Source organism: Chiloscyllium plagiosum, unplaced genomic scaffold (assembly GCF_037043375.1).
Source record: "Chiloscyllium plagiosum isolate Xiang-an unplaced genomic scaffold, Cpla_swu_hap1 HiC_scaffold_11, whole genome shotgun sequence".
Classification (NCBI taxonomy): domain Eukaryota; kingdom Metazoa; phylum Chordata; class Chondrichthyes; order Orectolobiformes; family Hemiscylliidae; genus Chiloscyllium; species Chiloscyllium plagiosum.
Genome location: NW_028270149.1, coordinates 87,534,803 through 87,553,256, shown reverse-complemented (window position 1 = coordinate 87,553,256; position 18,454 = coordinate 87,534,803). Strand labels below are relative to the sequence as shown.

The 18,454-nt window shown below is 41.9% G+C and overlaps 1 protein-coding gene across 2 annotated transcripts in view; it reads left to right on the top strand.

Annotated features, from left to right (window-relative positions):
* The first annotated feature begins 9,741 nt into the window (after positions 1-9,741).
* Positions 9,742-18,454, top strand: part of LOC122557047 (gamma-aminobutyric acid receptor subunit gamma-4-like) — a 246,130-nt gene continuing 237,417 nt past the window's right edge. The window contains exon 1 of one of the 2 annotated variants that reach the window (XM_043704290.2): positions 9,742-10,773. In XM_043704290.2, coding sequence (XP_043560225.1) covers positions 10,691-10,773 — 83 coding nt within the window. In that variant the 5' untranslated portion in view covers positions 9,742-10,690. The remainder of the gene's footprint in view (positions 10,774-18,454) is intronic. The other variant, XM_043704289.2, reaches the window with a different exon arrangement.

Here is an 18,454-nt window from a genome sequence, read left to right as displayed (position 1 = left end):
GGGCCAGCTGCTTTCTTGACTTGCTGCAGTCCGTGTGCTGTAGGTAGACCCACCATGCCTTTAGGAAGGAAATTCCAAGATTTTGACCCAACAGTGTAGAAATAATGGAACTGCAGTAGCTCACGATGCTCTGCCTGGACCCGTTCTTCATCCCATCAACCATTTTTCTCTACTTCCATGTCCAGACCAACGATGACCAGAACTAAGCAATCTCCTCTGCTGCTAACTCCTATAGGCTTCCCAGCAAGGTGGAGCGACATAGCATTCACTGTTTTTAAGATAAACTACAGGATTTTATGGAATAAACTCTCCGTGCATTATCCATCAAGAAAAGATTATACTCAAAGTCGCTGAAGTGTCATGCTATCTCATCCATTAGCAAACTGGAAATTATTTGCAGCTGACACTGCTTCTTTACTGAGATGTCTTTGAACATTCATGGCTGGACCATGCCCACTGTGAAATTAATTAACAACAGGAAATGTGCTCTCCAACCTGGAGATCTAATGGAACATCCAATGGACCAGATTGATAGCTGGTCCATTGTTCTTGTATTGAATACTGGCTAAACTAGTTTTTGTACTCAAGACACCAGTTTGGCCACTTCATGGGATCCTTCGTGCTCAAGCACAGTACCACAAATGCTGCCAAAGTATTCATTTCTCACATTGTGATCTTCCACACAGTGTTACAACAAGGAGAAGAGGGAGAGTTGGAACCTTTCATTCTAAGTAGCACTTGGTTAGTCATAACAAATATTTACTATTGATAAAAGGCCACTTGCATATTCCTGAGTCTGCACATTGTTTTTACAAGCTGAATACTTTACAGACAACCTTTCATCTCAAGTTAAAACTTCCAAAAAGTATAATTCAATCTGAAGATGCAGATTGGAGTTTCAATGCCCCTTTTCAGTCATCAATTTTAGCCCAGCCTGATCCTTGCATATTGATAGGTTCATGATCTTGGCTCAGCCTGGTCACAGCAACCATAGTTTATCCATTTATCCATTTTCAAACACTTTTATGATATCAAAACTCTCAGGTATTGAAATCAGGTTTGGATATCAGTAAATCAATTTTTGTTACATGTGTAATATGCCCCTCATTGGATATACAATGGAAACGCCACAAATGAGAATTCTCCTAGAAATGTCACACCAACACAGAGAAATAGGGTAAGCTATTATCCATAAGGTTGAGGCACCAGGCTTAGTGTCCAATGAGGATCATGACCGTAAACATCAGATGGCATGCTCACTGTGAAATTAACAACAATAAATGTGCTCTCCAACCTGGAGATCCAATGGAGCACCCATGATTCAGAAAAAAACTAGGAGAGAAGCTCAAGCATAAGGCAATCTGTGGCTGTGGCTGTGAGCAGGCAGGAACAGTCTCAATACTTGCTTGGAGCAGTGGCTTATCTCAGTTTTTCATAACTCAGCTATAGTCCTGGCACTGGGTACTGTAGATTGTAGCAGTGTGGTATAACACTGAGGGCTGTATATTAAAGCAGTGCAATCTAAAACTGGATGTTGTATACCTAAGCAGTGTGATAAATCACAGTGTGATAAATCACATTTCAGCAGTGTTGATGTCAAAGAGAGAGAGATGCATATCGATGCTGTGTGATACTACACTAAGTGTTGTATATTTAAGAAGTGTGGTATAACAGAGGGTTTTATAATGAAACAGAGTGATGACAGTATTATATATTGATGCAGCATGAAGTAATACAGTGTTGAATATTGAAGTAGCTTGATCTGACAATGTGTTTTAGTTTTAAGCAGTGTGAAATAACATTGAGTGTTGTATATTGATGCAAAGTGATAAGCGAGCGTTGTATATTAAAGTATTATGATATTACTGAATTTTATATATTGTGGGAGTGTGATATAATAGAGTTTTGCATATTCACAAAACTGTGATGTAACAGAGTATTTTGCATTGAAGCAGCGAGAGTGAATAGTATTAGATACTGAAGCATGACATAACACAATATTGAATATTGAAGTACATTGATATGACACCATGTTGTACCTTGAAGCAGTGTTATATAATACAGAGTATATTAAAAGAGGATGATTTAACAGTATTGTATGTTACTACAAACTGATATAATGTGTTTTACCTTTAAAAAGCATGAAATAAGTTGTATTGTGTATTGAAGCAGTGTGATATAACACTGAATATTGTATATTGAAACAGAGTGCTTTAATATAGTGTTGTATATTGAAGCACTGTGATATCAGAGAATTCTATATTGAAACACTAATATAAATCCATGTTTTATGTTGAAGGAGTTTTAAATAACAGTGCTGTACTTTGACACTGCATGATATAACACAGCATTGAATATTTTAGTAATGTGATATGACGATAATTGTTTACGTTGAAGCAATGTGAGTGTTCTATGTTGAAGATGTGTGAGTTAACATTGAATGTTGTATATTCAAGAAGTCTGATATAACTGAAGGTTGTATATTGAAGAAGGGTGATATAACAGTGTTGCATATTGAAGTGGTTCGATATGTGTTTTAACTTGTAGGAGTGTGAAATAACATTAAATGCCATATATTGAAGCTGTGTGATATTATATTGAGTGTTGTAGATTGGGTAGTATGATATAACACTGAGTGGTAGTTTGAAGCAATGTGATTATACTGTATATCATACATTGAAGTATATATGAAAGCAATATGATATGAGAAAAGTGTATGTTGAAGCAGCATGATATAACAGGGTTGGTTCTTGAAGCATTATGACGTAACACTGAAAGTTGTACATTAAAGAGGTGTGATACAACAATGTGTTGTATATTGAAGATTTGTCTTATAACATGGTTTATTATCATAGAATCCATACAATGTGAAAACAAGCAATTTAGCCCAACAAGTCCACACTAACCCTCCGAAAAATATCCCACCCAGATCCATTCCCCTACCCTATTACTTTACATATACGGGTGGTTGGTGACGGTAGAGCAGTGGAGATGGAGTATATGGATTTTAGCAAGACATTTGATAAGGTTCTCCATGGTAGACTCATTCAGAAAGTAAGGAGGCATGGGATATAGGGAAATTTTGCTGTCTTGATACAGAATTGGCTGACCCATAGAAGACAGACAGTGGTAATTGATGCAATGTATTCAGTCTGAAGCTCAGTGACCAGTAGTGTTCCACAAGGATCTGTTCTGGGACCTCTGCTCTTTATCATTTTTTATAAATGATTTGAATGAGGAAGTGGAGGTGGGTTAGTAAAGTTTGCTGATGACATGAAGGTTGGGGGAGTTCTGAATAGTATGAGGGCTGTCGTAGGTTGCGATGGGACATTCACAGGATTGACAGGATAGAAACCGGTCTGGTAAGTGGCAGATGGTGTTCAACCTGGAAGGTCAAATTTGAAGGTAGAATACAGGGCTAAAGGCAGGATTTTTGGCAGTGTGGAGGTACAGAGGGATCTTGGGGTCCACGTCTTTAGATCTCTAAAGTTGTCACCCAAGTTAATAGGGTTTTTAAGAAGGCATATCGTGTGTTCGCTTTCTTTAGCAGGGTGATTGAGTTTAGGAGCCACAAGGTTATGCTGCAGCTCTATAAAATCCTGGTTAGACCACACTTGTAATATTATAATCAGTTCGGGTCACCTCATTATAGGAAGGACGTGGAAGCTTTAGAGAGGGTGCAGAGGAGATTTGTCAGGATGCTGCCTGGACTGGAGGGCATGTCTTATGAAGAAAGGTTGAGGGAGCTAGGGCTTTTTGCATTGGAGAGAAGAAGGATGAGAGGTGACTTGATAAAGGTATACAAGTTGATAAGAGGCATAGATAGAGTGGATAGCCAGAGATTGATTTTCCCTAAGGCAGAACTGGCTATCATGAGGGGGCATAATTTTCAGGTAGTTGGCGGAAGGTCTAGGGGAAATGTTAGAGGTAGGCGAGTGGGAGAGTGGTGGGTGCGTGGAATGCACTGCCAGCAGAGTCAGATACATTAGAGATGTGTAAGTAACTCTTGGACAGGCTCAAGAATGATAGTAAAATGTAGAGTATGTAGGTTAGTTTGATCTTAGAGTAGGATAAAAGGTCGGCACAACGCTGAGGGCTGAGGGCCTGTACTGTGCTGTGCTGTTCTATGTTCTGTATAACACTATTATATCATACCACAACAATATATAACACTCAGTGTTATTTCATACTGCAACAATGTAAATCACATTATCATATCAAACTACTTCAATATTCAACACTTACATCACACTATCAATAAATAGCACTGTTATGTCACACTGCTTCAATATAAACTTTGTTACATCACACTCGTTGAATGTAAAGCAATCACATTTCCTCAATATACAATATCATGGTATATTAAACCGCTTCAATCTACATCACTCAATGTTGTATAATACTGCTTCAACCTTCAGTGTTAAATCATACTAGTTCAACAGAAAACATTCAGTTACATCACACTGCTTCAGTATACAACTTTACATATCACATTCCTTCAAGATACACACTATTTTACAATACTGTGCTTTAACAAACAATACACAGTGTTATATCACATAATTTGGAGACACCGGTGTTGGACTGGGGTGTACAAAGTTAAAAATCACATAACACCAAGTTATAGTCCAATAGGTTTATTTGGAAACACCAGCTTTCAGAGCGCTGCTCCTTCATCACAACCACCTGATGAAGGAGCAACGCTCCAAAAGCTAGTGCTTCCAATTAAACCTGTTGGACTATAACCTGGTGTTGTGTGATTTTTAACTTTATATCACATAGCCTCAATATACTACACTCAATGTCATTTCACACTGCTTCAACATAAAACTGTTATATCACACTTCTTGAATGTACAACACTTAATTATATACAGAACAGCGAACGATGACTTGCTTCAATATGTAATAATCAATGTATATCATATAGCTACAATATACAACTCTTGTATCGCACTACTTCAATATACAATTCATAATGTTATGTCACACTGCTTGAATACACCACACTATTAAATTACTTCAAAATATAACACTGTTGTATTTGATTGCTTCAACATACAACATACATTGATATACAGCACAATGAACGATGCTATTTTTCAATATATAATAATAAATGTTATATCACATTGCTTCAATAGACAGTATCCTGTTTTATCAGTGTTTCAATTGTCAACATGCAGTGTTACTTCACACTGCTTCAATACACAACACTTTGATGTCTTACATTGCTTCAATACACAGTGCTGTTACTTCACACTACCTCAACTTACAACTGTATGTAATATCACACTTCTTGAATATACAACACTATTATACAACATTTCTACAATGTAGAACACTCAGTGTAATATTACTTTGCTTCAATATACAATACTCTGTTATATCACAATGGTACACTATACAACACATCATTATATCACATCTTCTCAATATACAACATTGTGTTATATCAAACTACTTCAATCTACACCATGCCAGGTTATATCACTCTGTTTCAATATACAATCATGTTACACTGTTTTAATATAAAACACTCAGTATTAAATTACACTACTTAAATAGAAAACTTTTTTTTAATCAGAGTTGAGAGTGGGGTGCTGGAAAAGCACAGCAGGTCAGGCAGCATCCGAAGAGCAGGAGAACACTATCCCCTGCACCCTGCCTCCTTTAAAAACTCTTTTGAATCCTCCCACTTTGTCCAGACTAAAAGGGGTAGCCATGGGCACCCACATGGGCCCCAGCTATTCCTGTGTCTTTTTCAGTTACGTGAAACAGTCCATGTTCCACAGTTACACTGGTGCCATTCTCCACCCTTTCCTCAGCTACATTGATGACTTTATCAACACCATCTCATGCTCCCACAAGGAGTTCATCAACTTCACCAACATGTTCCACCCCATCCTCAAGTTCACCTGGACCATCTCAGACACCTCCCTCCCCTTCCTGGACCTCTCCATCTCCATCAACAGTGACCAACTCAACATGGACATCTTCTACAAACCCACCGACTCCCACAGCTATCCCACCCTCTTCCTATAAAAACGCTATATCTCCTCATCCCTTTTTATCCCACTGCTTCAAGGTAAAACGTATTGTTAGATCAAACTACATAAATATTAAACACTATGTTATATTACCCTGCATCATATATGACACTGCTACAATATACAACACTGTGTAATATCACAATGTCTCAATACATAACACTCTGATTATATCACACTTCCTCAATATACTACACTATATTACATCAAAATGCTTCAATGAGCAACATACAATGTTATGTTACATAGATTCAAAGTACAACACTCAGTATCATATCACTACTTTAACACACAACTCTACATTATTTCACACTATTTCAATATACAATATTCTGTTATATTACAGTGCTTCAAATGACAACAGAGTTTTATTTCACACGACTTTAATATAAAACACACTTAGATCAAACTGCATCAAAATTCAATATTGTTATATCACACTTCATCAATATTCAAAACTATGTTACATGACTCACCTTAAATATATAACTCACTGTTATATTACAATGCTTTAATCTTAAGAACTCTGTTATTTCTCTGCTTTAGCATTAAAAAAACTGTTATATCACAGTTTCAGTACACAACACTGATATATCATTAATTCAATGGGCAACATGTTGTTATGTACTTGTTTCAGTTAGACTCAGTGGTGATGCCTCACAGCACCAGGGACCCAGGTTCAATTCCAGCCTTGGGCGACTGTCTGTGTGGAATTTGCACATTCTCCCCATGCTGGCGGGTGTTCCGGTTTTCTCACACAGTCCAAAGGTATGCAGGTTAGGTGAATTGACCATGCTAAATTGCCCTTAGAGTTCAGGGATGTGTAGGTGGGGTGCATTAGTCAGAAGAAATGATTACTTACAATGTGGAAACAGGCCCTTCAGCCCAACAAGTCAACACCGACACTCCGAGAAGCAAACCACCCAGACCCATTCCCCTACACCTAACATTATGGGCTATTCAGCATGGCCAATTCACCAAATCTGCACTTTTTTTTTGGACTGTGGGAGGAAACCGGAACACCCGGAGGAAACCCATGCAGACACGGGGAGAATGTGCAAACTCCACACAGACAGTTACCTGAGGCGGGAATTGAACCCGGATCTCTGGCGCTGTGATGGGGAGTTGAAATGTTGGGCCTTGGGGTGGTGGGGTTGATTGGTGCGGGTGTCCCAGAGATGTTCCCTAAAGCGCCTTGGAACACTTAACACTAGGGCATCAATGTGGACTTCACCAGTTTCCTCATTGGCTACCTTCTCCCCAGCCCCACCCCACTCCCATTTATCTCTCCACCACTGAGGCTCCCTGTCTTCATTCCTGATGAAGGGCTTTTGCCTGAAACATCGATTTTCCTGCTCCTCAGATGCTGCCTGACTTGCTGTGCTTTTTCAGCACCACTCTAATCCAGACTCTGAGCGTATCAGCCTGTTTCACACTGTCCTCACAAATGGCAAGGACCCTCTTATTTATGAATACTGAAGCAAAGTATTCATTAAGGACATTCCCTACCTCCTCCAACTCCAGGCACAAGTTCCCTCCACTATCCCTGATCAGCCTTATCCTCAATCAGATCTGCTTGTGGTTTTCCTGCTAAGGCTTCTTCATGCCCCCTGCTAGCTCTTCTAAGTCTATTCTTCAGTTCCTTCCTGGCTACCTTTTAACCGTCTATAGGCCTGTGTGATCCTTGCTTCCTCACCTTAAGTAAGCTTCCTCTTCCTCTTGACTAGATGTTCCACATCTCTTGTCATCCAAGATTTGATCACCCTATTATGCCTTCCTTGTCTCAGTGGACAAACCTATCCAGCACTTGCAACAAGTGCTCCCCTAACAACTTCCAAATTCCCTGAGAATATGTGTCTCCAATTTATGCTCCACAGTTCCTGCCTAATAGCATTGTAATTCCCCCTCCCCCAATTAAATATTTTCCCATACCGTCTGCTCCTATCCCTCTACATGACTATAGTAAAGGTCAGGGAGTTGTGATCACTATCATCTAATGCTCTCCCACTTAGAGATCTGACACCAGACCTGGTTCGTTGCCAATCACCAAATCCAACATGGCCTCCCCTTTAGTCAGCCTATCTACATATTGAGTCAGGAATCCTTCCTGGACCCACCTGACAAAATCTGCTCCATCCAAAGTATTTGCACTGAGGAGGTTCCAATCAATATTAGGAAGTTGAAGTCACCCACGACAACAACCCTGTTACTTCTATACCTTTCCAAAATCTGCCTTCCGATCTGCTCCTCCATGTCTCTGTTGCTATTGTGTGTTTGTGTATGTGTATGGGGGTGGGGGGGGGAGTTCTATGAAAAGCTCACAATAAAGTGACTGTTTCTTTCCTGTTTCTGACTTCCACCCATAAGAACTCAGTAGACAAAACCTCCTCGACAACCTCCCTTTTTTGCAGCTGTGATACTATCCCTGATCAGCAATGCCACTCCCCTACCCCTTTTACTTCCCTCCCTATTCCTTTTGAAACATTTAAACCCCGGAACATCCAGTAGCTATTCTTGTCCCTATGATAGCCAAGTCTCCATAATGGCCACACAACATCGTAGCTCCAAGTACTGATCCATGCTCTAAATTCATCACCCTTATTCCTGACACTTCTTGCGTTAAAATAGACACACTTCATCGCATCACACTGGCTGTAACTTTGTCCTTTCACTGTCTATCCTTCCTCGCACACTCTTTGCACACTGTATTTTCCTGTTTACCAGCTACCCCATCCTCTGATCCATAGCTGTGGTTCCCATGCCCCTGCCAAACTACTTTAAACCTTCCCAAAGAGCTCAGGCAAACCTCCTGCCCACGATATTGATGCCCCTCAGTTCAGGTGCAACCCATCCCCCCTGTACAGGTCCCACCTTCCGGAGAAGGTATCCCAATGATCCACATATCTGAAGCCCTCCCTCCTACATCAGCCTTGCAGCCACGTGTTCAGCTGCACTCACTCTCTATCTCTAGCTTCACTAGCACGTAGCACCAGTACAAATCCTAAGATTACTATTCTGCACGTCTTGCCTTTTAGCTTCCAATCTAACTCCCTATATTCACTTTCAGGTCCTCATCACTTGTCCTATCTATGTCATTGATACTGATACGTATTCCTGGCTGCTCCCCCTCTCTCTTAAGAATCCTGTAGACTCGATCTGAGGCACCCGGGAGGCAACTTACCATCCAGAAATCTCGTTCACAACCACAGAATCTCCTATCGGTTCCTCTAACAATTGAATCTTCGATATGTTGAAGCCATTTGATGTAACACTGTTGTGTATTGATGCAGTGTGATGTAACAGAGTTACATGCTGCAAATGGAACAGATGAAATATACCTTTTTTTAATTGAAGTAGTGTGATGAAATGGTGTGTTGCATGTTATAGCAGTGTTATCTACCAGAGTCTAAAATAGAAATTACTGGAAAAGCTCAGCAGGTCTGGGAACACCTGTGGAGAGAAATCAGAATTAACGTTTTGGGTCCAGTGACACTTTGTCAAAACTGATTATGTGTCAGAGTATTGTATATACAGTTTGATATGCCTTCCATTTTTTATTATATAAAATCAGCATGATATTACATTGTGCTAATTTGTTGAAGCAATATGTTGTATTAATATAAACTGTGTGAATTATTCTTGTTACCACGAAAAAGGCTGATATGAGTGCTACCTGTGTGTGATATGAGACATTGTTATTGCATAAGAGAGTTCTCATCTTGAAGCCCTGTAGAAGAAATGAGGTGATTTTTTTTTGTTTAATATAAAAGACCATTCTCACATTGCTGGCTTGACAATGAATGCTCTCCCAGGAGGGAATCTCGCCCACTTGAACATCTATTTGGAAATGTGTTTGCCTCGTGGTCCACGATTTGCTGGCTATTTTTGTTTAAATAATGTTCAGATAACATAACTTCAGCGGACACGCTGAGGGCTGCGGCGTGAGTCTCCCACTGAGCAGAGCTGGGCAGTCCTGGCTCGGACACTCCACGCGGAAGGGTTTTGGTTGAAGGGATTATTTCAGCAGGCAAATAGTCACAGCGAAGCCGCAAAATGCACCTGAAAGAGACAGTGTCAGGAGCCTGTAGCTCCGGGAGCCGAGCTGCAGCTCAGAGAGAGGCTACACTCCAGGACAGGCTTCACCCACCCAAAAAAAACATGAACCCTCTGAATTTTCTGGAAGCATCTCAGTGACGGGATCGCGACATTTAAAAAAAAAACGTATACACACCAGACAACGTCAGGCGGAGAAATGCAGAGAACGGAGAGGCGTGGAGCCTTGGGTCCTCATATAGAAAGGGGGGGACAGAGTGAGCTGGGGATTAGAAGTGGGAAGTACCTGGGATCAAGGCAAGAATTAAGGGCAACTGGGAATTCAGAAAAAAAAATGACATTATTTGAAGTGTGACACTGAGATTCCAACATTTCAAAGCCGAGCGGCATCTGTGACTCTAAGTGATGTTTGCAGGAAGAAATCCCACATTGCTGCTTCTGCTACTGAGGGAAACCTGTTTTCTCTGGTGAATACTGAAGGGTGAGCAGTGCTGTGGCAGGGACTGTGGTGGCTGGCATCTCCAGGTGTTGTCTGCTCTGAACTTGGAGCTGCCCCCAGGCTCCTCTCACTTGTTGAGACTCCAAGGAATGCGTGCCGGCCCGTGGACCAGGTCAGAGATGTCCTCGAAACTTTTCGTCCTCCTTTTCCTCCAGTCGGCCATCCACGCGAGGTGAGTTATCCTGGTGCATGTGCAAGGTGTCCGTCAGTCTTATCCTGTTCCCTGATCCCCTTCCCATTCGTCGAACTTTCCCTGAATATTGTGATCGTGTCTTGAGTCTCCAAGCCTCATTCCCCCCTCTCTCTCTCTCTGGGTGCCACGTTCCTGTGTGATTTCCCGGAATCTAATGTCGAAGAACCTTCATAGAGGCGGCGGGCTGCTCCACTTCAAGGGATGGAGCTCTTAAAGGTGCAGGCACCTCTACAGGGTCAGCCGAGGGTCGGTGGAGTGCAGGTTGAAGTCTGCAGACCTGCGCTGTCTGCCCTCCCTTCAGCAATGTTGAGCTCTTCACTTAAATGGAGCAATAAAACCCAGCCAATAATTTAATGGCTCTGGAGCGACTAAACTCTAATTTGAATCCTTGAGCCTAGCTGAGGTGTGATTATAATGGCCGTGTCAACCAATTTCAGGAACTTCAGGACGTCTATGCTTCTTGGCTGTGAGAATCTGGAGGAAGATAAAATCATAGAAAAGTGCTAAATCAAGAATGTGGCAGTGATTTGTCTTCGAAAGAGCTACCCAATTGGTCACACTACACCTGCCCTTCCTCCATTTCCCTGCAATTCTTTCCCTTTCAATGAGATATCCAGTTCCTTTTTCATCATTACTATTGAATCTGCCCTCTCAGGCAGTGTATTCCACATTATAACAACTCACTCGATATCAAATGCTACCAATCTGCCCTCTAGATTTGTTATTTAGCACCTACTGTCTGTGCCCTTTGTCTTCTGCCGTGGGAATAGGCTCTCATCATTCACTGTCAAAAACACCTCTCAGTTTTGAACATCTCCAGTAAATCCCTCCTTAACCACTTCCACTCAGAAATCATCCCTCAATTTATCAGTGATGTGATGTACCTATTATAAAGTGTAGTCTGCTCGCAGTGTGAGCTCACCAGCTTGTGTTCCCTCATTCATCACTCTGCAGCTTAAAGCTTAATGAGTGTCAGGTTTGAATGATTTTGGACAAAGAATGACTTACATTCAGGGATTTCTCTTAATCTTTCATGGAATGTGAACATAGTTGGCAAGATCAGGATTTGTTATCCATCCCTAATTGCCCTTGGATTGAGTAGCTTATTAGGTCATTTCAGAGATCAGCTAAGATTCAATCACATTGCTGAGGGTCTGAGGTCACTCTTATAGGCCAGACCAAGAAAGACGGCAGATTTCCTTCCCAAAGTGACATTAATGAACCAGATCAGTTTTTCTGATGATGGTTTCATGGTGATCATCAATGAAGTTAGCTTTATATTCCAGATTTATTAGTTGGATTCAAAATTCAACACGCTGCCATGGAACAGCACTAGGGCTCGAAACTAATCCAGTGACACCTGAATTCCTGGAATCATTTGAATACTTTGTGATCAGAACTCATTGATAACACAAGAGAGAGATGCTTATGATCAATGATGATGGGAGATCTCTTGTGATCAGGGCTCCGTAATGTTAGGATAGTGGAGGACTCTGATGATTCAAGTTGTTTTACTAAACAATCTTAAATGGCATGTGTGTGAGAGAGAGATGCAAGTGTGTGTGCATGTGATGCGAGTGTGTGCGCATGTGATGCGAGTGTGTGTGCATGTGATGCGAGTGTGTGTGCATGTGATGCGAGTGTGTGTGCATGTGGTGCGAGTGTGTGAGTGTGTATATATGCATGTGTATGCACGTGATAGAATAAAGAATACAGCACAGGAACAGGCCATTCAGACCTCCAAGCCTTGAGCTGAAACATTTTAAAATGCTCTTCCATGTTAAAATTGTCTTCACTTACAGGATCTGTATCTCTTTTTTTCCTTTCTATTCATGTATTTGGTGAGGTGTTTCTTGTTAGTGTATGACTGTGTGTGATGTGTGTGTATGATGTGAGCATTAGTGTTTGACTACATGTTTGTGTGTGTATGTATATATGTGTGCAAGTGTAAGTATCCATGCATGTGCTTGTGTATATTGTACATGCAAGTGTATGTGTGTGTGTCTGGGCGGAGGCACTGCAAATGGAATTAAGCATTTATTTTGAAATAGTTACTGAGCAAAACGTAAGGACCTGTGTCATGGTGACATCAGATGACCTGGAACTAAGCCTGGTTCCAGATAATGGCCTCTCTTAAAATTCTTTACACTCAATTATCTTTGATAAAGCCTATTGATGTTCACTCACCTCAGTGTAGACCTTATCTTACTACATGGTGGGAACGGTGGCGAGACCCATAAAGCTGTTGCCCAGTGATCCCGGTAAAGAAGGAGCTCAGATCTGATTGCAGAAAGGCTGAGGACTCTTGAAGTGGACCCAGAAACAGGACAAGGCAATGGGCAAAGACCTATGATACAAGATCTGCTTAGGCAGCCCACTGCAGACAGGTAAATCCTGCGCAGTGCTGTGAAAGTGTTGGAAAAGCCAACAGCAGGGGACTCAGCAAGCTGCAAGAAAATCAGTCACCCAAGGTGAGCAATAAATTTCTGTAGATTGGCACCTTACAGAGATGGGAAAAGAAGGAGCATTCAGAATGTCTGCCAGCAGAATGTGCACGATGAAACAGGATGCAGCCAATGCCAGGGAGCTCTGCTTTAGTATTCTTGATAGACAAGCAGGAGGCTGGAAGAACATAACAAGCCAGGCAGCATTAGGAGGTGGCCAAGTCAATGTTTCGGTGTAACCCTCCTTTAGGACTGGTATCCTTGAGACATAAGTGCCAAGAAAGGGATCATTTCAGTGCTGGATCAGTGGCATAGAAAATTCCAAACAGATGACAGTGATCTGCAAGTGGTCAAGCTTTAGAAGATGCTAAGGAGCTGGTCAGAGGCTAGGATTACTGCGGCAAGTAACTCAAGTCCTGATTCTCCAAAGCTTGCCCACTGTTTACAAGCAGCAAGTCAGGAATGTGATGGAATACTTTCCCAATTGCTTGGATGGGTGCAGCTCCAACTACAGCCAAGAGACTTGATACCATTCAGGACAAAACAGCCCACTTGCACAGCACCATATCCGCAAGTTTTCACTCTCTCCATTATCAATGCTCATTAGGTAGAAGCTAGAATTAGTAATCTAGAGACTAAAGATCTAGAATTAAGAGTCTAATGATGACCACAAAACCTTGTCAATTGTCAGAAAAACCCATCTGCTTCACTAATATCCTTTATGGAAGGAAACTCGCATCCTAACCTAAAGCAATATCAGAGAATCCCTACAGTGTGGAAGCAGGCCATTTGGTCCAACAAGTCCACACCGAACCACTGAAGAGTGACTCACATAAACCCAGTCCCCTACTCTATTACTCTATATTTCCCCTGATTAATGCACCTAACCTACACACCCCTGAACACGATGGGCAATTTAGCATGGCCAATTCACCTAACTTGCACATCTTCAGATTGTGGGAGGAAACCAGATCACCTGGCGAAAACCAACACAGACCCATGGAGGATGTGCAAACTCTACTGACAGTCGCCCAAGGCTGAAATTGAACCCAGGTCTCTGGCGCTGTGAGGCAGCAGTGCGAACCACTGAACCAGCGTGCCATCAGTATGGTTGACTGTTAACTGCCTGTGAGGTAATAATTAATGGGTGATAAATGTTGGCCCAACCAGTGACACCCCCATCCTTCAAGTGTATAAACAAAGGATGACTTCATGTTGCGAGATCTGCACAGCAGGATTTAAGCTGTCCTGACTTGTCAGACCCACAAGGTATGTTCCAGTAAGCAGGTACCATGGTTAATGGCAAGAAATCTTTTGGAGGCAGTGCCATGGTTCAGACCATAAGATATCAGACTACCTTTCATGCTACTTTGAAGCAGTGGAAGTGTTAAAATCGGAGAGAGTGCACACATGGTACACAAAGAAATTACAAATGAACATATTAGAGAAGGCTACCAGAATATAAAACACAGATAGTAAGACCTTCTTTAAATATTTGATGAATAAATAAACTAAACAAAGTAAACTTTAATATAAGTGTCAGACTGGATAATTATTGGAAAATAAGGAAATAGTAGATGAACCATTTTGTACCAATATATACTTTAGGGTCTATAAGGACCATTCAGGAAATGGAAGAGATAGAGGAACATGAGAAAATCAAAGTCACCAGTGAAGTGGTACTAATAAATTGTTGGAGCTATGTGTTGACGATTTGCTGGGGTTCCTGGTGGATTTCATCCTTCATCCTTAAAAGAAGTGACTGAACATAGAATATAGAACAATACAGCACAGAACAGGCCCTTCGGCCCACGATGTTGTGCCGAACATTTGTCCTAGCTTAAGCACCCATCCATGTACCTATCCAATTGCCGCTTAAAGGTCACCAATGATTCTGACTCTGCCACTCCCACAGGCAGTGCATTCCATGCCCCCACCACTCTCTGGGTAAAGAACCTACCCCTGACATCCCCCCTATACCTTCCACCCTTCACCTTAAATTTATGTCCCCTTGTAACACTCTGTTGTACCCGGGGAAAAAGTCTCTGACTGTCTACTCTATCTATACCCCTGATCATCTTATAAACCTCTATCAAGTCACCCTTCATCCTTCGCCGTCCCAATGAGAAAAGGCCTAGCAATCTCAACCTATCCTCGTACGACCTATTCTCCATTCCAGGGAACATCCTGGTAAATCTCCTCTGCACCCTCTCCAAAGCTTCCACATCTTTCCTAAAGTGAGGCGACCAGAACTGCACACAGTACTCCAAATGTGGCCTTACCAAGGTCCTGTACAGCTGCAACATCACCTCACGACTCTTGAATTCAATTCCTCTGCTAATGAACGCTAATACACCATAGGCCTTCTTACAAGCTCTATCCACCTGAGTGGCAACTTTCAAAGATCTATGAACATAGACCCCAAGATCCCTTTGCTCCTCCACCTTACTAAGAACCCTACCGTTAACCCTGTATTCCGCATTCTTATTTGTCCTTCCAAAATGGACAACCTCACACTTGACAGGGTTGAACTCCATCTGCCACTCCTCAGCCCAGCTCTGCATCATATCTAAGTTTCTTTGCAGCCGACAACAGCCCTCCTCACTATCCACAACTCCACCAATCTTCGTATCGTCTGCAAATTTACTGACCCACCCTTCGACTCCCTCTTCCAAGTCATTAATAAAAATTATAAACAGCAGAGGACCCAGAACTGATCCCTGCGGAACTCCACTTGTAACAAGGATCCAGGCTGAATATTTACCATCTACCACCACTCTCTGACTTCGACCGGTTAGCCGGTTCTCTATACAACTGGCTAAATTTCCCACTATCCCATGCCTCCTGACTTTCCGCATAAGCCTACCATGGGGAACCTTAACAAATGGCTTACTAAAATCCATGTACACTACATCCACTGCTCTACCCTCATCCACATGCTTGGTCACCTCCTCGAAGAATTCAATAAGACTTGTAAGGCAAGACCTACCCCTCACAAATCCATGCTGGCTATCCCTACTCAAGCAGTGTCTTTCCAGATACTCATAAATCCTATCCCTCAGTACCCTTTCCATTACTTTGCCTGCCACCGAAGTAAGACTAACTGGCTTGTAATTCCAGGGGTTATCCCTATTCCCTTTTTTGAACAGGGGCACAACATTCGCCACTCTCCAGTCTCCTGGTACCACCCCCGTTGACAGTGAAGACGAAAAGATCATTGCCAACGGTACTGCAATTTCCTCTCTTGCTTCCCACATAATCCTAGGATATATCCCGTCAGGCCCGGGGTACTTGTCTATCCTCAAGTTTTTCAAAATGCCCAACACATCTTCCTTCCTAACAAGTCTCTCCTCTAGCTTACCAGTCCGTTTCATACTCTCCTCTTCAACAATATGGTCCCTCTCATTTGTAAATACTGAAGAGAAGTACTTGTTGAAGACCTCTCCTATCTCTTCTGACTCAATACACAGTCTCCCACTACTGTCCTTGATCGGACCTACCCTCGTTCTCATCATTCTCATGTTTCTCACATACGCATAAAGATTTTTGATCCTACCGGCAAAGATTTTTCATGCCCTCTCTTAGCTCTCCTAATCCCTTTCTTCAGCTCCCTCCTGGCTATCCTGTATCCCTCCAATGCTCTGTCTGAACCTTGTTTCCTCAACCTTATGTAAGCCTCCTTCTTCCTCCTTACAAGACATTCAACCTCCCTCATCAACCAAGGTTCCCTCACACGACCATCTCTTTCCTGCCTGACAGGAACATCCATATCAAGGACACATCGTATCTGTTCCTTGAAAAAGTTCCACATTTCAACGACATCCTTTCCTGACAGCCTGTGCTCCCAGTTTATGCTCCTCAGATCCTGTCTTACAGCATTGTATTTACCCTTCTCCCAATTGTAAAACCTGCCCTGTTGCACACACCCATCTCTCTCCATAAACAAGGTGAAAGTCACAGAATTATGGTCACCATCACCAAAATGCTCACCCACTAACAAGCCCATCACTTATCCCGGTTCGTTACCAAGTACCAAATCCAATATGGCCTCCCCTCTGGTCAGACAATCTACATACTGAGTTAGAAAAGCTTCCTGGACACACTGCACAAACACTGCCCCTTCCAATCAATCAGCCAACAAGGTGACTGCTCCTTTCCTATTTCTGACTTCAGCCCATACTACCTCCAAAGGCAGATCCCCCTCGAACTGCCTTACTGCAGCCGTTATACCATTTCTAATTAACAAAGCCACCCCTCCTCCTTTTTTACCACCCCCCCAATCTTACTGAAACATCTGTAACCAGGAACTTCCAACAACCATTCCTGCCCCTCTTCTATCCACGTTTCCGTGATGGCCACAACATCGTAGTCCCAAGTACCGATCCACGCCTTAAGTTCACCCACCTTATTTCTGATACTCCTTGCGTTGAAGTATACACACTTGAGCCCATCTCTGACTGTGATGAAATGAGACCTTTAAGAGGTGTATTTTGTCCTGGTATGTTTTATGAAGAAAGGTTGAGACAGTCTGCACAAAGCCAATAAACAGCTTGTAAGGCCTTGGTTTTTTTTTAAAAGTTGGAACAATAGAAGCAGCCTGAATGGGTGCGGTCAAACTCCCAAAGAGCAAGGATTTTGAGTTTTAGCTTTCTGCAGTTGCTGTGGTCTTGAAGCTGGATGTGAAACCTCTTAATCTTCTCTCTCTGTTACAGCTAAAAGCTGGGGCTCTCTTCCTGGTGCTCGATTGCATGTGATCTAATCTATTTTACTGAATCTGCTTTTGCCAATTATGTGTTTATGGTTTGTTACTATATTGGAACAGTTAATCAGTAATACTTAATGATATACAATTCTCTTAAGCATTTCGATAGAGTAACAGTCAAGCTAATTCTTTTTTTTGCCTGTATTTTAACTGTGGCGTAAAAATAAAGTGTGCTTTGATTAAAATTGAGTAGTTTGACCAATTGAATTGCAGCTGGAACATAACACCATACACTTACCTTTGATATAAGAAAAAGTTACAGTCTTCATAATATATATTGAGGGGTATGGTCTGGTCCATAACAGTGACCAGTCAGACATTTGATATATTGGTTTTTGATTTTCCAATATTCTTTGCTTTGGGACATTCTCATTAGATTGACACAGATAGAGAATGTAACTCCATGATGCAAGAAGAAAGGGAGACAGATGGCAATAATCTATAGCAGTTAGCC